The 20,762-nt window shown below is 34.7% G+C and overlaps 1 protein-coding gene across 1 annotated transcript in view; it reads left to right on the top strand.

Annotated features, from left to right (window-relative positions):
- Positions 1-19,503, top strand: part of LOC149848153 (lipid-binding serum glycoprotein family protein) — a 41,139-nt gene extending 21,636 nt beyond the window's left edge. Inside the window, exons 5-6 of the mRNA XM_089979932.1 lie at positions 17,598-17,723; positions 19,119-19,503. Coding sequence (XP_089836058.1) covers positions 17,598-17,723; positions 19,119-19,328 — 336 coding nt within the window. The 3' untranslated portion in view covers positions 19,329-19,503. The remainder of the gene's footprint in view (positions 1-17,597; positions 17,724-19,118) is intronic.
- The last annotated feature ends 1,259 nt before the right edge of the window (positions 19,504-20,762 follow it).

The raw sequence follows: 20,762 nt of genomic DNA, 5'->3' as shown, positions 1-20,762 counted from the left end.
GAAAAATATATGGCCTACAAGTATTATCTCCAAGAAAAAGATAGAAATATCAAACAAAGAGATAAAAATGTAAGAGATTACTTTATGGAGTTATCTTCCATATAGACCCAACTTGCCCAATTTGAACCCAAATGGGAAGGTAAGTGTATGGAAATGCGAAGAGTTCAAGTTGAAGAAGATAGACTCTTCGCTTTTCTCTATGGTTTGAGACCCGAGTTTGAACAAACAAGGGCCTCCTTACTATCATCTTCGTCTCCTCCTCCTATTCATGAGATTCTCACTAAACTTAGTGGAGAAGAAACTAGACTAAATATGAGTAAAAATGTTAGTGTGCTTGCTACTTCTAGCAATGACCAAGAAGAGGATTGCGCACTTACCGCATCAAAACCTGGGCATCATATAAAGTCATATAAACCTCCTCATTTTAGCAAGAATAGAGGAAAATAAAAAAACATTTGCCATAACTGTAATGAACCTGGTAATATTAGGTCTCAATGTCCTAGATACAAATATAGGCCTCAAGAAAAACGTGTTGCCGCTATACCATCAAAACAAGACGAGGATACTCTGAATCTCAAAGACCTCACTAAATCATTATCTCAACTAACAAAAGCATTGCAACCATTACTCAAAGGATCTACTTCAGGAGCGGCCATTGCATCCTCTTCTACTCTTGGTATGTGCTCTTGGCTTCTTGATTCAGGAGCTTGTTTTCATATGACCTCACATAAGTCTATATTATCCGAATGTCAATCTAATTCGAATGTATCTTTTGTTTTCACTGCCGATGGCACTGCCTTGGAAATAGAGGGTATTGGAACTTTTAAAAATGATTTGTCAAAACATAACAAATTTTACATTTCAAAAATAAGACTTATACCAAAACTTCATCTTAACCTACTTTCAGTTTCTCAAATCTCGGATCATGGATATGATGTCATTTTCTCATCAAGTAAATGTTGGGTGCAGGATCGCCAGTCCGGGAAATTGATTGGGGAAGGTTCTAGGCAAGGAGATCTCTATTATATGGATTTCCTTTGTATTTCAAAGGAATTATTTTGTAACACTGCCCAAACAAAAAATATACGGACTTGGCATCATAGACTTGGGCATCCAAATATAAGGAAATTAAATTTTGTACCGGTTATCAAGAATCTTTGTAAAGATAATTTTGAATGTAAATAATGTTTACTCGGTAAAATGACAACCTTGCCTTATGGTCAAAGAACTTTTTATTCTTCAATGCCTTTTGAATTAGTTCATTCGGATGTGTGGGGTCCTGCTCCTGTTGCTTCTAAAGGAGGATTCCCCTACTACGTTGTGTTTATCGATCACTTCACTAGATATTGTTGGATTTACTTTCTTAAGTTTAAATCAGATGTATTTGCAACCTTCAAAACATTCCATAACATGATTAAAAATCAATTTGAAAGTAAGATCAAAATTCTTAGGACTGACTCTGGAGGAGAATATTTGTCAAATGAGTTTAAACAATTTTTAGAAAACGAAGGAATTTTACATCAAAAATCATGTCCTAGAACCCCACAACAAAATAGAATTTCAGAAAGAAAACACAGACATATTATGGAAACTACAAGAACCCTTCTTATTGCTAGAAATGTTCCTAAAAATCTTTGGGCTGAAGCTGCATTAACCACAGTATATCTCATAAACAGGATGTCTTCAAAAACTTTGTCAAATGAGATTCCTTTTGAAAAATTGTTCAAATATCAACCTGACTATCAAAGACTGAGAATCTTTGGTTGTAAATGTAATGTTTTAAATGATAAAGGAGATAAACTATCCTCTAAGGCTATCCCTTGTGCATTCATTGGTTACTCTGAAACACAAAAAGGATTTAAATGCTACAATATAAAAAATGATAAACTTCTTGTCTCAAGAAATGTTAATTTTGTTGAAAATGAAAATGGATTTGAAGAAAACACGTCACAAGACATAAATTCTTATTATTCTTTGTTTAAATTGTTGTCTAATGATGAAAATAGTTATGTAGAATCTTCTATTGAAGATAGAACAATAGTTGAACCAATAATATACACTAGAAGAAATCAAAATGCAACCAATGAAAGTGTAAATCAAAGTAACAATGAAGCATTAAAAATTCCTTCAGAACAAACCATCATTCGTAGATCTGAACGAACCTCAAGAATTCCAAATAAATTTGTGTCTTATGACTCATTCTCTCCTAGACATAGAGCATGTCTTATAGTTATTCATTCATATTTTGAGCCTTCATGTTACAATGAAGCAAAAAATTTACCCGAATGGATAAAAGCTATGCATATAGAATTAGACACTCTTAAAGAAGCTAACACTTGGAAAATTCTAAATTTACCCATTGGAAAGAAGACCATAGGATGTAGATGGTTTTTAAAGTAAAAACTAAAAGTGATGGATCATTGAAAAGGCATAAAGCTAGGCTAGTTGCCAAAGAATATTCTCAAGAATATGGAGTGGATTACGAAGAAACTTTTGCTCCTGTTGCCAGGATAACCACTGTTCGAATGCTTGTAGTTATTTCAGCTATTAAAATTTGAAATATATTTCAAATGAATGTTAAAAATGCCTTTTTGAATGAGAATCTTAATGAGGAAGTATACATGGATGTTCCACCTGGATTGATAATTTCTTCAGTTTAAGTACTTAAATTAAAAAAAAAACACTGTATGGTCTCAAACAAGCACCTAAAGCTTGGTTTGATACTTTCAACAATGTTATTGCAAGATATGGTTTTAAACCATGCTACACTGATACAACTTTATTTATCAAGAATTTTTCTGTCGGTATTATAATTTTACTTTTATATGTTGATGATATGTTGATTACAGGGAGTGACAAAGAAGGAATCAAGAAAGTAAAACAGTTTTTAAAAAATTCTTTTGAAATGACAGATCTTGGGTTCCTAACATACTTCCTTGGTATAGAAGTATCAGAGGGTACATATTGTCACAAACAAAGTTTGCTTCGGGCATTATTGACAGGTCAGAATTATCGGATGATAAAGTTGTTGACACCCCTAGAGACTCTTGGAATGAAAATGTGAGCCGATGATGGAGTTCCTTTAGACAATCCAACTCCCTTCAAACAGCTCGTGGGATCTCTTATGTATTTGAGTATTACAAGACCAAACATAGCTCATGTTGTATATATAGCCAGTCAATTTCAACACGCTCCAACATCAGCTCATATGAGTGCAGTGATGAGAATTATCAAATACATTAGAAGCACAATAAATAAGGGAGTTTTTCTATCATTTTCTTCTTCCTTAGATCTTATTGCATATTCTAATGTTGATTGGGGAGGGGATCCAAATAATAGACACTCAACAACTGGTTTTTGTGTGTTTCTAGGTGAATTTTTGATTTCATGGAGGTGCAAGAAACAACAAAAGGTGTCACTATCATCTATATAAGCTGAATATAGAGCAATGACAACTACTACCATGAAAATCGTGTGGCTCCACCAACTAATTTCAAATATGAAAATTCATCTTCAGAATCCTACAAGATTATGCTGTGACAACAAGAGCTCCATATACATTGCTCGAAATCATATGTTTCATAAAAGAACCAAGCATATAGAGATGAATTGTCATTTTGTTTGTGAAGAATATTTAAAGAAGACTATTGATCTTCCCTACATGACATCAGAATATCAACTTGTAGATTTTTTCACCATCGCACTGTGCTCACCAAGATTCAACTTTTTACTTGACAAGCTTTCGGTGATGTCACCATAAGTTTGAGGGAGACTGTTAGAAAATAATACATATATGTATATACTTGAATATATATGTATATATATATATACATGTATACACTCTTCTTAATACAAGAGTATGCATATGTATATAAATACATATTTAAAGTATATATGTATATTCTTGTAATTTTTATTTTCTTATTTCTGTAATTTCTCATTTTATTTATTTTTCTTTTTCAGTTTTTGTTCCCTTTCTGTACATAGTCAGTAGCTGACTGTGTACAGTGTACAACAGTCAGCCACTGACTGTATACACAGTCTGTCAAATAAGAGCTGTTGGGAATAGCCCAACGGCTCTTTCAAACTGTAATGCATTATAAATAAGGGCAATGATCCCATTATATATATATATATATATATATATATATATATGAATGAAAAGGTTTTATCCCCTCATTGCAATAACACAGTGCATTTGAAGCACTTGTTTTTTCTTGTGGTGTGAAGCTTTTTAATGCTATTTTGTGTTGGCATATGTTTTGAATATCAAGTTATTTGGAAACTTGATTGTGTGTGAGACTTTTTACACTAGTTTCATCTGAGATAGTATGTATCCCCGAGGAGATATGTCACTTCAATACCTAAAAAATATCTCAAAAAACCCAAGTCAGACATATCAAAAGTTTTCTTTAACATAGATTTAACATCATTTACTCCCTTCTTGTCACTTCCAGTGATGATCATATCATCAACATACATAAGTAAGATAACAATGGAATCACTTGTTTTCTTAACAAAGAGAGCAGTGTCGGTATAATAAGAAGTGAATCCCAAATTGATAAGTACATGACTAAATTTGTCATACCAAGCTTTAGGAGCTTTCTTAAGGCCATATAATGCCTTTTTTAATTTTAAAAATTTATCATTCAAATTCATGCCATGAGGTGCTTCCATATAAACTTTTTCATCAAGGTCTCTATTTAAAAAAACATTCTTAACATCAAGTTGAAAAATGACCCATTTTTTAATAGAAGCTATTGCAATAAGGGCTCGAACACTAGTCGTTCGAGCAACAGGGGCAAAAGTCTCATCATAATCCTGTAAGGAAACGACTTAAAATATATTAGGTTCAATAATGAACCAATACACATGCATATGAAGTGCGAATATACCCACTAAAGGGGAAAACACAAGCACATAATGTGCTAACACATAAACCCACAAAGGGGCAAAAATGCCTATAAGGCATAAGTTGATATTATTGAAAAGAGGAAGGGTGTAACACCCATTACATGGAGCAAAGGCTCCTCCAAAGGAGTGAATAAATTACAAGGGGGAGACCCCTATTTATAACAAAAGAGGAGCCACATAGGGGGCTCCCAAAGGAGTCGTTGGGAGCCCCCAACGGTCACATTTGTGACCGTTGGGGGCTCCCCAACGACTCTTTGGGGAGCCTCCCTAGGTGGCGCAAACCACAAGAATGAATAAAATAAAAAATAAAAATAAAGTTACAAACATATTCCAAATGGAATATGCGTAAAAAAGGTGAAAAGACTAAACTACCCTTATGCCTAATAATAGAGAAATATATATTTTATATATATAATTAGGAAGATACATATGCATATATACCATATATGTATATGTATCATCCTTTATATATATAAAATATATATAAGATTACAAAGATTGAATGATATATTTTAACAAATCCATCTCATACTCTTGGGAATATCCTTTGGCTACTAACTGAGCCTTAAATCTTTCTAAGGAACCATCACTTTTAGTTTTTACTTTAAAGACCCATCTACATCCAATGAGTTTCTTGCCATTAAGGGGATCAACAATTTCCCAAGTTTGTGCCTTTTTAAGTGCATTAAGTTCAAGTTTCATTGCTTCATTCCAATGAGCATATTGTTTGGCATCATTATAATGAGATGGTTCATGGAAAGAGTGAATAACTAATAAGCAAACTCGAAAATTCGGAGAAAATGAATCATAAGATACAAATCTATTAGGTATTTTATAAATACGATTTGATCTTCTTTGAGAGGATTCTGCTAATGATGCATTTTGAGAGAATTTTTCAAGGGCACTAGGATGATTATTTTCATTTCTTCTAGTATAAATTTGAGTATGACTTGATATATTTTCATTTATATTTTCATGTTCATTATTTGGAGAATCAACATGATCCTCAACAAGTGTTTCAAAAGGTTCAATAGTTTCAACATGATTATCTATGCATTTTTCTTGAGGTAACAAGTCAAATAGAAAGGAATAATCATCATATTCATTTTGGTTATGCGAAAAACCATTTTCTTCTTCTAGAAAAGTGACATCTTTTGAGATATAAAGTTTGTTATTTACTAAGTCAAAACATCAGTAACCTTTTGTTTTTCGCCATATCCTAAGAAGATGCATTCAATTGCTCTTGAAGAAAACTTATCGTTTTTGTGAGTTAGAACAAAATACTTGCATAAAAAAATTCTTAGTCTTTTATAGTGGGGCGACATATTGTAAAGTTTTTCAAATGGAGAAAGATTTTTCAACGAGGATGAGGGTGTTATATTAATTAGATATGTTGAAGTTAGAACAACTTCGGCCCAAAAAGATTTTGGAATATTTTTTGAAATTAATAGAGTTTTTGTTATTTCTAATATGTGTTTATGCTTTCTTTCTGCAAGGCCATTTTGTTGTGGAGTGTTTGAAAATGAATGTTGGTGAAAAATTTTCTTTGCTTTCAAGTAGTTTTGAAATTCATTAGACATATTCTCCTCCCGAATCGGATCTAATGGATAGGTTTTCTAAAAATTAATTTTTAACCATTGCATGAAATTCTTTAAAACACGAGAAAACCTCAAATTTGCGATTTAAGAAAAAAATCCATGTAAATCTAGTAAAATCTTCAATAAAGACTACATAATATGAAAAACTTCCTTTAGATATAATAGGAGAGGGACCCCATACATCGGAATAAACAAGTTCAAATGGCCGTGTGAGAACATAATTCCTTTGAGGAAATGGAATAGCTTTAGATTTCTCAAATATGCAATCTTTACAAGTCATGTGTTTGTCTTTATAAGTATTGTCCAAAAAGGAGAAAGGAGACATCTTTAAAAAATTCGGATGACCAAGTCTCTTATGCCAAACCTCAATACTTTTGACATTTACAAAATTACAAAGTGACTTGGATGGAAGATTCAAAAAATCCATAAAATAAATATCGCCCCTCCTATGGCCTTGCCCAATCAGCTTTCCTGACTGGAGATCCTGCACGGTACAATCTTTGGGTGAGAAAGAGACTTGGCAACCATGATCGGTGATTTGAGAAATCGAAAAAAGATTTAAGTTAACTTTTGGAACAACTCTTACTTTAGGAACAAAAAAAATTTGAGAGGGTTTCAAATCAAGTGTTCCAATACTTTCATTTTTTAAAGATGTCACATTGGTCGTTGAAACATAAGAAAATATGAGGTCAGAAAAAACATTAGAAAGCGAGTTTTTATGGGATGCCATATGAAAAGAAGCATCGGAGTCCAGTATCCACATACCCAGAGGTGATGACGAATAAGCTATGGCGGCTCCTGAAGTTGATATTGAAGATGTTTTGAGAAGATGTTGGAGGACTTCCGAAATATTGCTAAGAGTCTCTTTAATATCTCCTCCATTAACATCTTCTTTCTTTGAAGAACTTTTTCCAACCGCAGCCACATTTTCTTTAAGATTTGGACAAACCGGTTTAATATGTCCCGGTTCATTACAATAGTGACAAATCACACCCTTTCTATATGTTAAAATACATGTAATTCATATATATATATATATATATATATATTTATATATATATATATGTAATACCCGATAGGGGTATTTTAGTCATCTCACAAGTACCCGATAGGGGTACTTGTTTTTCCTCTTTTATTTTCCCTTTTATTTTTTGTAAAACATATTTTTTATTTTTATGTTTTTTGCTCACACAAAAGGGGCCCCACCATGTAGTCGATGGGGCTCCCAACGGTTACATTTGTGACCGTTGGGGGCTCCCAACGACTACATGGGGAGCCCCTAGGTGGCTCTCCTTTTAAGGCCTCTTGGCCATTCTCCCTCTCCCTCTTTTGTGTATAAATAGGGGTGAACCCCTCTTGTATTCTTCACTCTTGAGAGCTCTCTCTCTTTCAATAAGAGACATTTATATTTTTATGTTGTGTTGTCTCTTGTGGGTTTGGGTATTAGCCCTTTTTGTTTGCTCATTAGTGGATGTTGTAAGTGCTTAGTGCACTCTTTGCTTTTCCGCATATTTTATTACATGGTATCAGAGCCTTGTGTATGCTCTTCTTCTTAATATAGTTAGTTGTGTAGCTATATTTTTTTCGTGTTGTATCTCTCTTCTTTTATCCTCTTGTGAGTGATTATTATGGAAGGAGAACAAAAGATTGATCTCTCCTTCAAACTCAATGGCTCCAACTACATGATGTGGGCCGCCGCCATGGAAAACAACCTCAAAGGGAAAAAACTTTGGGGATACGTTATGGGCACCATTCCGGAACCACAACTCCAACTAACTAAGATGGAAGGTGATCAAGAAAAAGCTCTTGAAGGAGATGCCCGCATGAAGGCCATTGAAGATCACCAATCTAAAATAGAAGATTGGGAAAGTAAGCATGCCAAGATTCTTGCTTGGTTCATGAACAATGTGGAGCTCAAGATTTGCGCCAACATTGCCAAATTTCGGATGGCAAATGAAGCATGGTTCTTCATGAAAGGTATGTTTACCCAAAAAGACCTTGCTCGTCAATTCTTTCTTCAAGAAAAAATCCGGACTATCAAGCAAGGAGAAATGAGTGTTAGGGACTACTTTAGCACTCTTGGCCCTCTATGGGATGAGCTATCTTTACTATAACCAAAATGGGTTTCTAGTATAGATGTGGAGTTAAGGAGAGAACAAATGAAAAAAGAACACTTTTTCCAATTTTTACATGGGCTTAGGCCCGAATATGAACAAGTTAGATCCTCCTTCCTACATAGATCAAAGCCTCTTCCCTTGGAAGATGCCATAGCCGAAATATGCCAAGAAGAAACCCGTCTTGGCATGATTAAAGGAGGAGATGATGTCTTGGCCGTATCAAAACCCGACAACCATATGAAAACTTACAAACTTCCACATTTTGGAAGACAAAATAACTATAATGGCAACTATAGAAAAGCCATTTGCCATCATTGTCAAGAACCGGGTCATATAAGACCTAATTGCCCTAAGTTGAATGAAGCATCAAAAAATAAGGTTGCTTCCGTTGAAGAAGCTACTCAAAAGAAAGAGAAAGCAATCAAAGGAAAGGACTCTTTTTCTCTTGCTCAACTATCGGAAGCACTACAAACTCTACTCAAGATTCCATCAACTTCGGGTGCCGCCGTAGCTTCCTCCTCTCCTCCAGGTATGTCGTCTTGGATCCTTGACTCTGGAGCTTCCTTTCATATGACCCCCCTTGAAAATGAGCTTTCCGATTTATGTAATAACTATAAAAACTCCTATCTTTCAACTGCCGATGGTACATCTATACAAGTAAAAAGTTTTGGAACCTTAAACTTTTCAAAAGATTTCTTTGTGCCAAACGTGAGAGTTGTACCTCAACTTAATTTAAATCTCCTCTCTGTTGCTCAAATATGTGATCATGGATGTAAAATCTCCTTCTCAACTAAGGATTGCTCTATACAGGATCTCCGGTCCGGGAAGCTGATTGGGCAAGGCCATAGGAGGGGAGATCTCTATTACATGAGCAACTTGAAACTCCCCATTAACTCTTTTTGTAATCATGTCCAAGATAAAAATATTGATATTTGGCATCAAAGACTTGGACACCCAAGTTTCTCAAAAATGTACTCCTTTCCATTTGGAAAGAAATTTTGTAGTGAGAAACATTTTGTTTGCAAGAATTGTATTTTTGGCAAAATGAAATCTACTCCTTTTCCAAACCGAACTTTTGTGTCCAAAAGACCTTTTGAGTTAGTCCATTCGGATGTTTGGGGTCCTTCCCCCGTCATGTCTAAAGGAGGGTACTCCTATTACGTCACTTTCATCGATGACTACACTAGGTATGTATGGATCTACTTTCTCAATTTAAAATCTGAAGTCTTTGATTTTTTCAAAAAAATTCATATGATAGTTAAAAATCAATTTTCAAGTAATATCTCCACTCTTAGATCCGATTCGGGTGGAGAATATTTATCAAATGAATTTCAAAACTATTTAGAAGTAAATGGAATTTGTCATCAAAGATCGTGCCCTAGGACTCCCCAACAAAATGGCTTGGCCGAAAGAAAGCATAGACACATCATGGAAACCACTAGGACACTCCTTATTTCCAAAGAAATTCCAAAGAATTTTTGGGCCGAAGCGGCCTTAACCTCAACTTACTTAATAAATAGAATGATATCTTCATCCTTACAAAATACATCTCCATACGAAAAACTATTTGAAAGAACACCCGACTTCAATAGATTAAGAGTTTTTGGATGTAAATATTTTGTTCTTACTCATAAATGGGACAAATTATCTCCTAAAGCTATTGAATGCGTTTTCTTGGGTTATGGAGAAAATCAAAAGGGTTTTAGATATTTTGACTTGAAAAATAACAAACTCTATGTATCCAAAGATGTAACATTTTTGGAAAATGAAAATGGTTTTGTGAAAACTAAAGATATTGACGAAAGTGAATATACTTTTTTGTTTGATCTTCTATCTCAAGAAGATGAGACTCCTCAAGAAGAGGAAATCTCTAATGAGTCTTTGAATGACCTAGAGGAAATTCCTCTTGATAATGTTATAGATGAGAATAATAGACCAATCCAAACATATGTTAGGCGTGGTCAACAAACTCAGATGAGCGCCTTAGAAAAATACTCTCAAGGATCCAACATAGAAGAAACCTCTTTAAGGAGATCCAGTCGGATCTCCAATCCTTCTAATAGGTTTGTTTCCTATGAGTCCCTAACTCCAAGATATAGAGCATGTCTAATTGCGTTGCATTCATTTCATGAACCCTCACACTATAATGAGGCCAAAGATATTCCCCAATGGGTTGAAGCCATGAACTTAGAGCTTAGTGCCCTTGAAAAAGCAAAAACTTGGGAAATAACTTTGTTACCCACTGGAAAGAAATCAATAGGATGTAGATGGGTCTTCAAAATTAAAACCAAGAGTGATGGTTCATTAGAACGTTATAAAGCACGGTTAGTTGCTAAAGGATATGCTCAGGAATATGGTATAGATTATGAAGAAACCTTCGCACCTGTTGCTAGAATGACTAGTGTTAGGACTCTTATTGCTATTGCGTCAGTGAAAAAATGGCCTATCTATCAACTCGATTTTTAAATGGCGAATTAAATGAAGAAGTTTACATGGATCCCCCACCAGGAGTATGTATTGGTAAAAATAAGATTCTCAAACTTAAAAAGGCATTATATGGTTTAAAACAAGCCCCAAAGGCTTGGCATGATAGATTTAGTAATGTAATGACAAGTTTGAATTTTCGTTCATGTTATACTGACACTGCTTTGTTTGTGAAAAGTGCAGGGTCTTTAGTAGTTATTTTACTACTTTATGTTTATGATATGATCATCACAGAAAGTGATGAGCAAGGCATTAATGATATTAAAAAGGTTTTGAAAGAAAATTTTGATATGTCTGACCTTGGTTTCTTAAGATATTTTTTAGGAATCGAAGTGACGTACTCTCCTCGAGGGTACATTCTCTCTCAGATGAAACTTGTTGCTGACATCTGTTCCAAATCTGGTATCTCCGATGATAAGAAGACAGAAACCCCAGAAGTCATCAATGCAAAATTAAGGTTGGAAGATGGAACACCTCTCGAGGATCCTACTCCCTACCGGCAACTTGTTGGGTCTCTAACCTACTTATCCATCACACGGCCAGACATTGCTCATGTCGTCCACTCTGTCAATCAGTTTCAACATGCACCTACAACCGTGCACATGAGTGCAGTCTTAAGGATCGTCAGATATATCAAAAATACCATAACTAAGGGAGTTTTTCTTTCCTCTGCCTCGTCACTTGATTTAATTGCGTATACTGATGCAGATTGGGGAGGAAATCCCAATGACCGAGTCTCAACTACCGGATTTTGTGTTTTCTTAGGTGACTTTATGATTTCTTGGAGATGCAAGAAGCAACACAAAGTATCCTTGTCCTCGACGGAAGCAGAATATCGTGCTATGGCCACTACAACCATGAAACTTGTGTGGCTAAGAAGCCTCCTCAGTGATATGGGCATTGTCATCTCTACTCCTTCGAAGATGTGTTGCGACAACAAAAGCGCAATCTATATTGCAAGCAACCACACCTTCCATGAGCGTACTAAGCACATTGAGATGGACTGTCATTACGTTCGTGATGAATACCTAAGAGGAACCATAGCATTACCTTACGTCACATCAGAATACCAGTTGGCGGACTTCTTCACTAAGGCTCTTGCAGCTCCTCGATTTTTGTTTCTCCTTAACAAGCTTTCGGTTATATCCCCGTAAAGCTTGAGGGAGGGTGTTAAAATACATGTAATTCATATATATATATATATATATATATATATATTTATATATATATGTAATACCCGATAGGGGTATTTTAGTCATTTCACAAGTACCCGATAGGGGTACTTGTTTTTCCTCTTTTATTTTCCCTTTTATTTTTTGTAAAACATATTTTTTATTTTTATGTTTTTTGCTCACACAAAAGGGGCCCCACCATGTAGTCGATGGGGCTCCCAACGGTCACATTTGTGACCGTTGGGGGCTCCCAACGACTACATGGGGAGCCCCTAGGTGGCTCTCCTTTTAAGGCCTCTTGGCCATTCTCCCTCTCCTTCTCTTGTGTATAAATAGGGGTGAACCCCTCTTGTATTCTTCACTCTTGAGAGCTCTCTCTTTCAATAAGAGACATTTATATTTTTATGTTGTGTTGTCTCTCTTGGGTTTGGGTATTAGCCCTTTTTGTTTGCTCATTAGTGGATGTTGTAAGTGCTTAGTGCACTCTTTGCTTTTCCGCATATTTCATTACACTATACCCATTATTTTTGGCAAAGTGTGGAGGTTTATATACTTTTACATTTGTTCTCGGCCTAGTGATGACCAAAATTTCATCATTCTTGAGGCTTATGCTAAGACGAGTTTTCACTTAGCATACTTCGGCAAGCGCATCTTTAATAGGTAGGGCTTTGCTTCTATGAAGAAGCGACGCCCGAACTTGCTCAAATTTTGACGTAAGGCCGTGTAGAAATTGAAAGAAATGTTCTTTTTCAATTTGTTCTTTTCTTAATTCAATGTCTTCTGGAACCACCCATTTAGGCTAAAGAAGAGCAAGCTCGTCCCAAAGAGGGGTTAGAGCACTAAAATAATCACGGACACTCATGTCCGCTTGTCTAGTAGATCTAATTTTTTCTTGATAAAAAAATTATCTAGCTAGATCTTTTTGGGTATACATACCCTTAAGGAAGAACCATGCTTCATTGACTCTTCTAAATTTAGCAATGTTGGCACAATTTTTAATATCAACATTGTTCATGAACTATGCCAAAATTTTGGCATGGCTACTTTCCCAATCCTCTACTTTGGATTGGTGCTCTTTAATGGCTTTGATGCGATCGTCTCCATCTAGAGCTCTCTCAACTCCTCCTTCAATTTTTGTGAGTTTCAAAGTGGGTTCAAGAGTGGTACCCATCACCAAGCCCCACAATTTCTTACCTCGTAGATGGTTTTTTATAGTCGATGCCCACATAAGGTAGTTTGCGCCATTGAGTTTGAAGGAGAGCTCAACTCTTGATTCATGCTCCATTGATGAAGAGAAATAAGAAATATAAATAGCTCCAAGGATCTTCCAAGATTATTGAAAATCCCACAAATGCTCTGATACCATATAATGAAAATAGCGGAAGCACCAATAATCCAAAGAACTCAAACAAAGAGCCAAGAGCACAAGCACGAAAAGTGCACAAATAACCCACTAAGGGGTAAAGTGCCTAAAAGGCCAAGAATGTTATTGAATAAAGAACTTAAAAGGGCTGAAAAGCCTTACAATAGAAGAGGGTGATCCCTCTTATTTATAGAGGAAAAATAAGAGAAGTGAGGGGACCACATGGGGCTCTCTTCTAGTCGTTGGGAGCCCCAACGGTCACATTAATGATTGTTGGGGCCCCAATGACTAGATGGGTGGGGGCCCATGTGGTCCTACATTATTAAAAATAAAGGAAAAATGAAAAGAAAAAAAGGAAAAGAAATACAAGAAAGAAAAACCTAAAAATAAAAGGTATATGAAAATTACCAAAATACCCCTATCGAGTTTTTGGATATATAAAGAAAGAAAAAGATATAAGTATATATATATATAAGTATATGTATATATACACATATTTTAAAATTATTATGTTACATTCATAGATGATTTTAGTAGACATACTTGGATTTTTTTCCTCAAACTTAAATCGAAAGTTTTTTCGTCTTTTAAAGATTTTCATAATCTTGTTAAAAACCAATTTAAAACAAATATTAAAGTCTTCTGCTCTGACTGAGGGGGAGAATTTCTTTCGAATGAATTTCAATCATATCTAAAAACTCATGGTATTGTACACCAACGATCTTGTCTAAGGACTCCTCAATAAAATAGTATTTCTGAAAGAAAGCATCTTCACATTATTGAGACTACTAGAATTCTTCTTATTTCAAAAGAAATTCCAAAAAAGTTTTGGGCTGAAGTCGCCCTTACTGTAGTGTACCTAATAAATAGAATACCTTCTCAAGTTTTGGAAAACAAATCTCTTGTTTAAAGACTTTTTAAAATTTCTCTCAACTTGAAAAGACTAAGGATATTTGGATGTAAGTGTTTTGTGCTTCTTGAAAAATATAACAAACTCTCTCCTAAAGCTAAAAAATGTGTTTTTCTTGGATATGCCATCAAAATGGCTATTGATGTTATGATCAAACAAATGACAAACTTTATGTTTCTAGAAACGTTACTTTTCTTGAAAATGAAAATGGATTTTATTTTGAAAAACCCAAGAAAGAAACCAAGTATGCCTTTTTATTTGGTTTATTACCTAAATCAAATAATGAAATTGTTAATGATATTGGAAATTTTGAATTTATTAATGACTCTAGTGAAGAAAGATAACCATCCCAGGATCACTTACAATATTCTAGACGAGATAATGAGGAGTTTCTATGTGCCTTTGAAAGATACAATCAATCAACAAATATTGAGAAAACTAGAGTTAGAAGATCTGAACGAATCTATAGGCCTCCAACTAGATTTGTGTCCTATGAAACTTTCTCTCCAAACTATAGGGCTTGTCTTCTAGCTATTCATTCATATCATAAACCATTTAAATACAATGAAGCTAAAAACATAAAGTAGTGGGTTGAAGCCATTTATATCATAAACCATTTAAATACAATGAAGCTAAAAACATAAAGTAGTGGGTTGAAGCCATGAAGATAGAATTAGATGTATTGCATAAGGCTCATACCTGGACAATTCAACATCTCCCCAAAGGAAAGAAGACTATAGGGTATAGATGGGTTTTTAAAATCAAAACAAAAAGTGACAGGTCCTTAGAAAGATATAAAGCACGATTAGTTGCAAAAGGATACTCTCAGAAATATAGAATAGATTATGAGGAAACATTTGCCCTAGCAGCTCGTATGACCACCGTTAAGACTCTAATTGCAGTAGCATCTATTAGAAAGTGTCTTATATATCAATTAGATGTTAAGAATGCATTCCTAAATGAAAATTTAAATGAAGAAGTGTACATGGATCCTTTCTCTAGTTTGACTATTGAAAATGATATAGTTCTTTGACTTCAAAAGGCTTTATATGAGCTTAAACAAGCCCCTAAAGCATGGTATGATCAGTTTAATAATATTGTATTGAACTTTGGTTTTAAATCTTGTTACACTGACACTGTTCTATTTGTAAGATCTAGAGGTACCTCACTTATTATTCTTCTCTTGTATGATGATGATATGATCATCACTGGAAATGATAAAAAAGAAATTGAAGAAATTAAAACTATGCTTAACAAATCTTTTGATATGATTGACCTCGGTTTTTTGAGATATTTTTTAGAATTTGAAGTAACTTACTCGCCAAGAAGATACATTTTATCTCAAATCAAATTTGCAGCAAATATTGTTGCACATTCGGGAATCACTGATACAAAGTATGTTGATACGCTTGAGGTGATAAATGCAAAAATGAGAGCTAAATATAGAGTATTATTAGATGATTCAACTTCTTATAGGCAACTTATCGGATCGTTAATATATCTTTTTATTGCCAGACCCGACATTGCGTATGACGTACACAATGCAAGTCAGTTTCAACATGCGCCCACATCGGTTCACATGAGTGCAGTATTAAGAATAGTTCTATGCATCCAAAAAATTATCTCTAAAGGGCTATTCTTATCCTCTTCTTCGTCTTTAAATTTTATTGCTTACACTGATTCTGACTGGGGAGAAGATCCTAATGACCGTCACTCAACTACTGGTTTTTGTGTCTTTTTAAGTGATTCTCTCATCTCTTGGTGATGCAAGATGCAACAGAAAGTGTATTTATCCTCCACTGAAGCTGAGTACAGGGTGATGATTGCAACAACCATAGACGTCGTGTGGATGCGAGCATTACTTTCATATATGGGAGTTGATATTTCAGAACCTTCAAAACTATGCTGCGACAACAAAAGTGTCATATACATAGCCAGCAATGACATCTTTCATGAGCGAACAAAACATATTGAGATGGATTGTCACTACGTTCGTGAAGAATATTTAAAGGAGACGATTACTTTACCCTATGTTCAGTATGAGTTTTAGATTGCAGATTTTTTCACCAAAACTCTTCTTCTACCAAGATTCTTGTATCTTCTTGGCAAACTTTCGGTGATCTCACCGTAAGTTTGAAGGAGAGTGTTAAAATATTATGTATATACTCACTGATATACGTATTCAGGAGTATTATGGTCATTTCATGTAAAGTATTTTTAACACAGTCCATTAGGGACTGAAATATCTTTTTTATTTTTATTTTTTTTTACTTTTATTTTTTATTTTTTATTTTTTATTTTGTAATCCTTGTAACCGTTGGGGGGCTGTCAGTCCAACTAGTCGTTGGGCTGCCCCCAACGGTCATAATTCTGACTGTTGGGTCCAACGGCTGTTGGACTGCCCCCTTTGAGCTCAAGTGAGGCTCTATAAATAGAGCCTCACTCCTTGTAAGACATGCTTTTGAGAAGCATTTTATGTGAATATAAAATCCTCTTTTATTATTTTAGGCGTTGTGCCTTTGTTCTACTGTGAAAGTGATATTTGTTATCTCCTTTGTGAGATTGTTGTTGGTCCATTAGTGACCATTTTATATTTATGCACTTGTGTAGCCTCTCATTGGAATTGTAATAGTGCACTATCGTTTCATTACAGTTTGGTGTAGGCTTTATTAGACTTGATTCGGCGATGAAACTAAGAGCATGGAATATAAGGGGCTGCATGAGGGCTGTCAGCATCTCTGCAACTTGCTGTGGTTGGAAATTTTTGACTTCTTTGGCATGTCGAGTCTAAACTAGAGATTGTGGATAGAAGACTCATCAACTGCATAAATTGAGATGCAAGTGTGATTTGGATAAAGGAATATAATACATTGTTTTTTTTTGTAGTGAGTCTCAAATTTTACTCATTTGCATGTTAGTGGCTTGAATTGCATTTTTTAATGATCAATCATGTGTAAATTTTTTTTCCTCATGTACTCTTTTCAAATGCTTCCTGTTTAGTTTATCAATTCTTCCTAATTGAATTTGCTTTCTGGAAAGGTGGTTAGTGCTTTTGGGACTCTGGAAATATTGGAAAATAATCTTGCTGGTGAAGCGCAACTTGATGGCTTCACATTGAAGCTAAAGTGGAGCAATGTTGGCAATTTCCATATGTATCTGATCCAGGTATGGCTTTGCTTGCTTTAAACATTCTTCAGCATGTGGCCGAATTTTAGTGTGGTATTTCTAGATTGAAGATAATCAAATAAAAAGTATTTAATGTTACTTCGTAACCTGAGGTCAGTCATGTACATAGTTAGCAAACTCTGTTTAAAGCAAGTTCCTTTCAATAAAACTTTGGCAATGAAAAAAAAAACTGAAACTTCCGTCTTTTTAGAAAGATTGGCAGAAAAACATTTTTAAGCGAAGTGTTTAGAACACGAAAATTTATATTGAAATAAAATACTTTTTAAGAAAACTCAATTACGTATCCAATTAGGTTGGATCTTGAGTTCACATCATAATGATTCTTGAATCTGAATCTCACTATTCCTATATCCTAATTTGTTTTTCATAGAAAAATCCCATATATATGTCTTTTTTTACCCCGTTTTATAAAATTGAAACCGAATTAAACCTGTATGCATTGTGTGTCTATTTTTCTGTGACTCATTTTTTTTTTGCCATTCCTTTCAGCCGTCTTTTTTTATTGTGAAACCTTTCAAATAGCGTATTCAGTATTTAACAATTTTTGCTGTTTCACGTCTTGCTAACTATGGTCATGTACCTATAGACCCAGCCATTAATACAGAAGACTTGTATACCTTCCAACAATGCATAAAGTGAATATCATGTTTATAAGATGATTTAAGTACTGAAATGTGCTTATGTTATATTCAAGCTATCCGAACAAATATAACACATGAAAAATCTGACGCTTCATGATATGTCACCATATGTCGCTAATAGTCTGTTGAATTTAGAAGCAAGTTGTTAAATGCTGCAAGAATTTCTATCAGCTGCCCAACAAAATTGTAGTCTCCAGGAATAGTTGAACCACCAATTTGTAAAGGCCAATATTACTTTAATTGACCAAAGTAAATCTCAAGCAGCGTGTACTCGTTTTGAGCCCAAAATCTCTGGAACTTGGCTAGTGCCAGTGCACTATATCATGAGAGTTGGGTAGAAAACAGCCTAAAAACTTGTCACTTAGGTATGGATGTCGGTACAAAGGGTATGCCATGAAAATTTCTAAAACAAATTGGTACTTGGATATATATATATATATATACTAAGTATGCTACATCTTCGCTATGGGCATAATCCAATGATGTTGTCCATTGCATTGTTGAAATCTAATCTCTTGCTATAGGTATCCTAGACTGAAAGTTTATAACAATTATGATGATCATAAAGTTGATTGAGGATACAGTTCAAGCAAAATGATAGAAGTATGAGTTGATATTTCTTATTGGTTTTCTTATTTATAATCATTTTCCTGTGCAAATTCAGCTTTTAATAGATGATATCACAATCTTTTTATACTTAATGGCTAGAAATGATAAACAATTTTCTTTGCAGGTGGTTGTGAAAATTCTTTTGAAGGACGTATTCTTTCCATATGTTAACGTGCGCCTCAAAAGAGGGCTTCCTTTGCCTGTTATCCATGGTTTTACGCTGAACAATGCCAACATATTGTACTATGATTCAAATGCTGCGATTTGTACCGATGTTAAATCTACTGGAAGCGACTGGATGAATACTAGAAGTATATTGAAGTGGATAAAATAATGTCCTTTGATTAATGTATGTATAGGAGTTCCTTTTGTACATAAATATACCCTACCATTGTTTGCAGGCTGCTCCTTGGTTCATTCTGGATTTACCCTTTGTTCAATTTAAGGATGAACATAGTTGTGTAATATATTGTATTTCCCCTTTTTCTTTTCTGCTGATTAACCTTTGGTTAAGAACATTCTTGTGACCTATTTCACATAGAAGTGGGTGCCGGTACAGGCTCAGGTACAAATGTATATAAATTCCTAAAACATAAATGATTTGTCATTTATCACTTATAGAGATAAAATTAAAATTTCTTAATCTTCAAGCTTTGGTGAGTTGTCAATTCTCATTATCGACCATATGATTTGCTGACGGTCTTTTTTTTCTCCTTTTAGATGGTAAAAGTTTTATTAAAACATAAGGCTGCCTACTAAGGCTTTGTTTGGGAGCCTTGAATTGGAGGTGTTTTTAAGTTTTCTCCATTGTTCTCATGCTCTTTGCTGTTTGGGAGCAGTGGAATTGCAAAACACTTCATTGAGCATGCAGTGCACTCCCAAATATGTTTTTGGCAGCTCCATCCTCAAAGCCACATTTTGGTATAACCATATTTTAGCAACACTTGTAAACAGTGTTTCCGTCTCAATGTATGGCTCCCAAACAAAGCCTAAAGGTCAGCCACAAAACAGAAACAAATCCTCAAGAGAACGCAATCCAGTTGGTCTCAATCTAAGAAAGTTCGAGTACCACTAATATCCAGTGGCAATCAAACACAAGAATCTTTGTCTTTCTTTAAAATAAAAAGTTTATTTTATTCAAAAAGGTAATAATGTATTTTAAAAAAATAAGTTACTTTTAAAGGTATATCCATCATGCGGTTAACATTTTGTTTTTGGATAATCCAAGGGAATCCCCTGCTCCCCACCAAATCATCAACTTCAACCTTGCAGCAAGGGATGCCACCCAACCGTGGGTTTAGAACTTGTGATACTCTGTCAACTTGATGACATTAGCAAGTCGCCCCTACCAGATGAGTAGAGCCCTTGTGGGCGGGCTGCTGTTAACATTAATATAAAAGGCTTCTACATTATATAAACCCATTATATATATATATATATAGAGAGAGAGAGAGAGAAGTTTTTCCCACAAGCCATTCTTGCAATTGCGAATGCTATTACTAATAAATTGATGTTAAAGTGAAGTTTTGATTTATAAACAATAGATAATAAGAATTGATTTTTATGATCAGACTGCTTCATTCAAACCGATTCAAGGTTTACGTGGTTCAAGAGGCTCGAGTGTCTTTCAAAAAAAAATAGAAGTTTAGTGAATGAAATTGACTGATAACTGAATATGGCAGCACTGTTAACGGCCGTTGCTTCCATGAAGAGGACGCCAACAGCTACCCTAGTTTTCAATAAAAAGGTCTTCTCAAAGTTTTTAATC

Source organism: Nuphar pumila, chromosome 1 (genome assembly GCF_984573655.1).
Source record: "Nuphar pumila chromosome 1, dmNupPumi1.hap1.1, whole genome shotgun sequence".
NCBI classification, from domain to species: Eukaryota; Viridiplantae; Streptophyta; class Magnoliopsida; order Nymphaeales; family Nymphaeaceae; genus Nuphar; species Nuphar pumila.
Note: the sequence above shows the minus strand (reverse complement) of the source record. Positions and strands in the feature narration are given on the sequence as shown.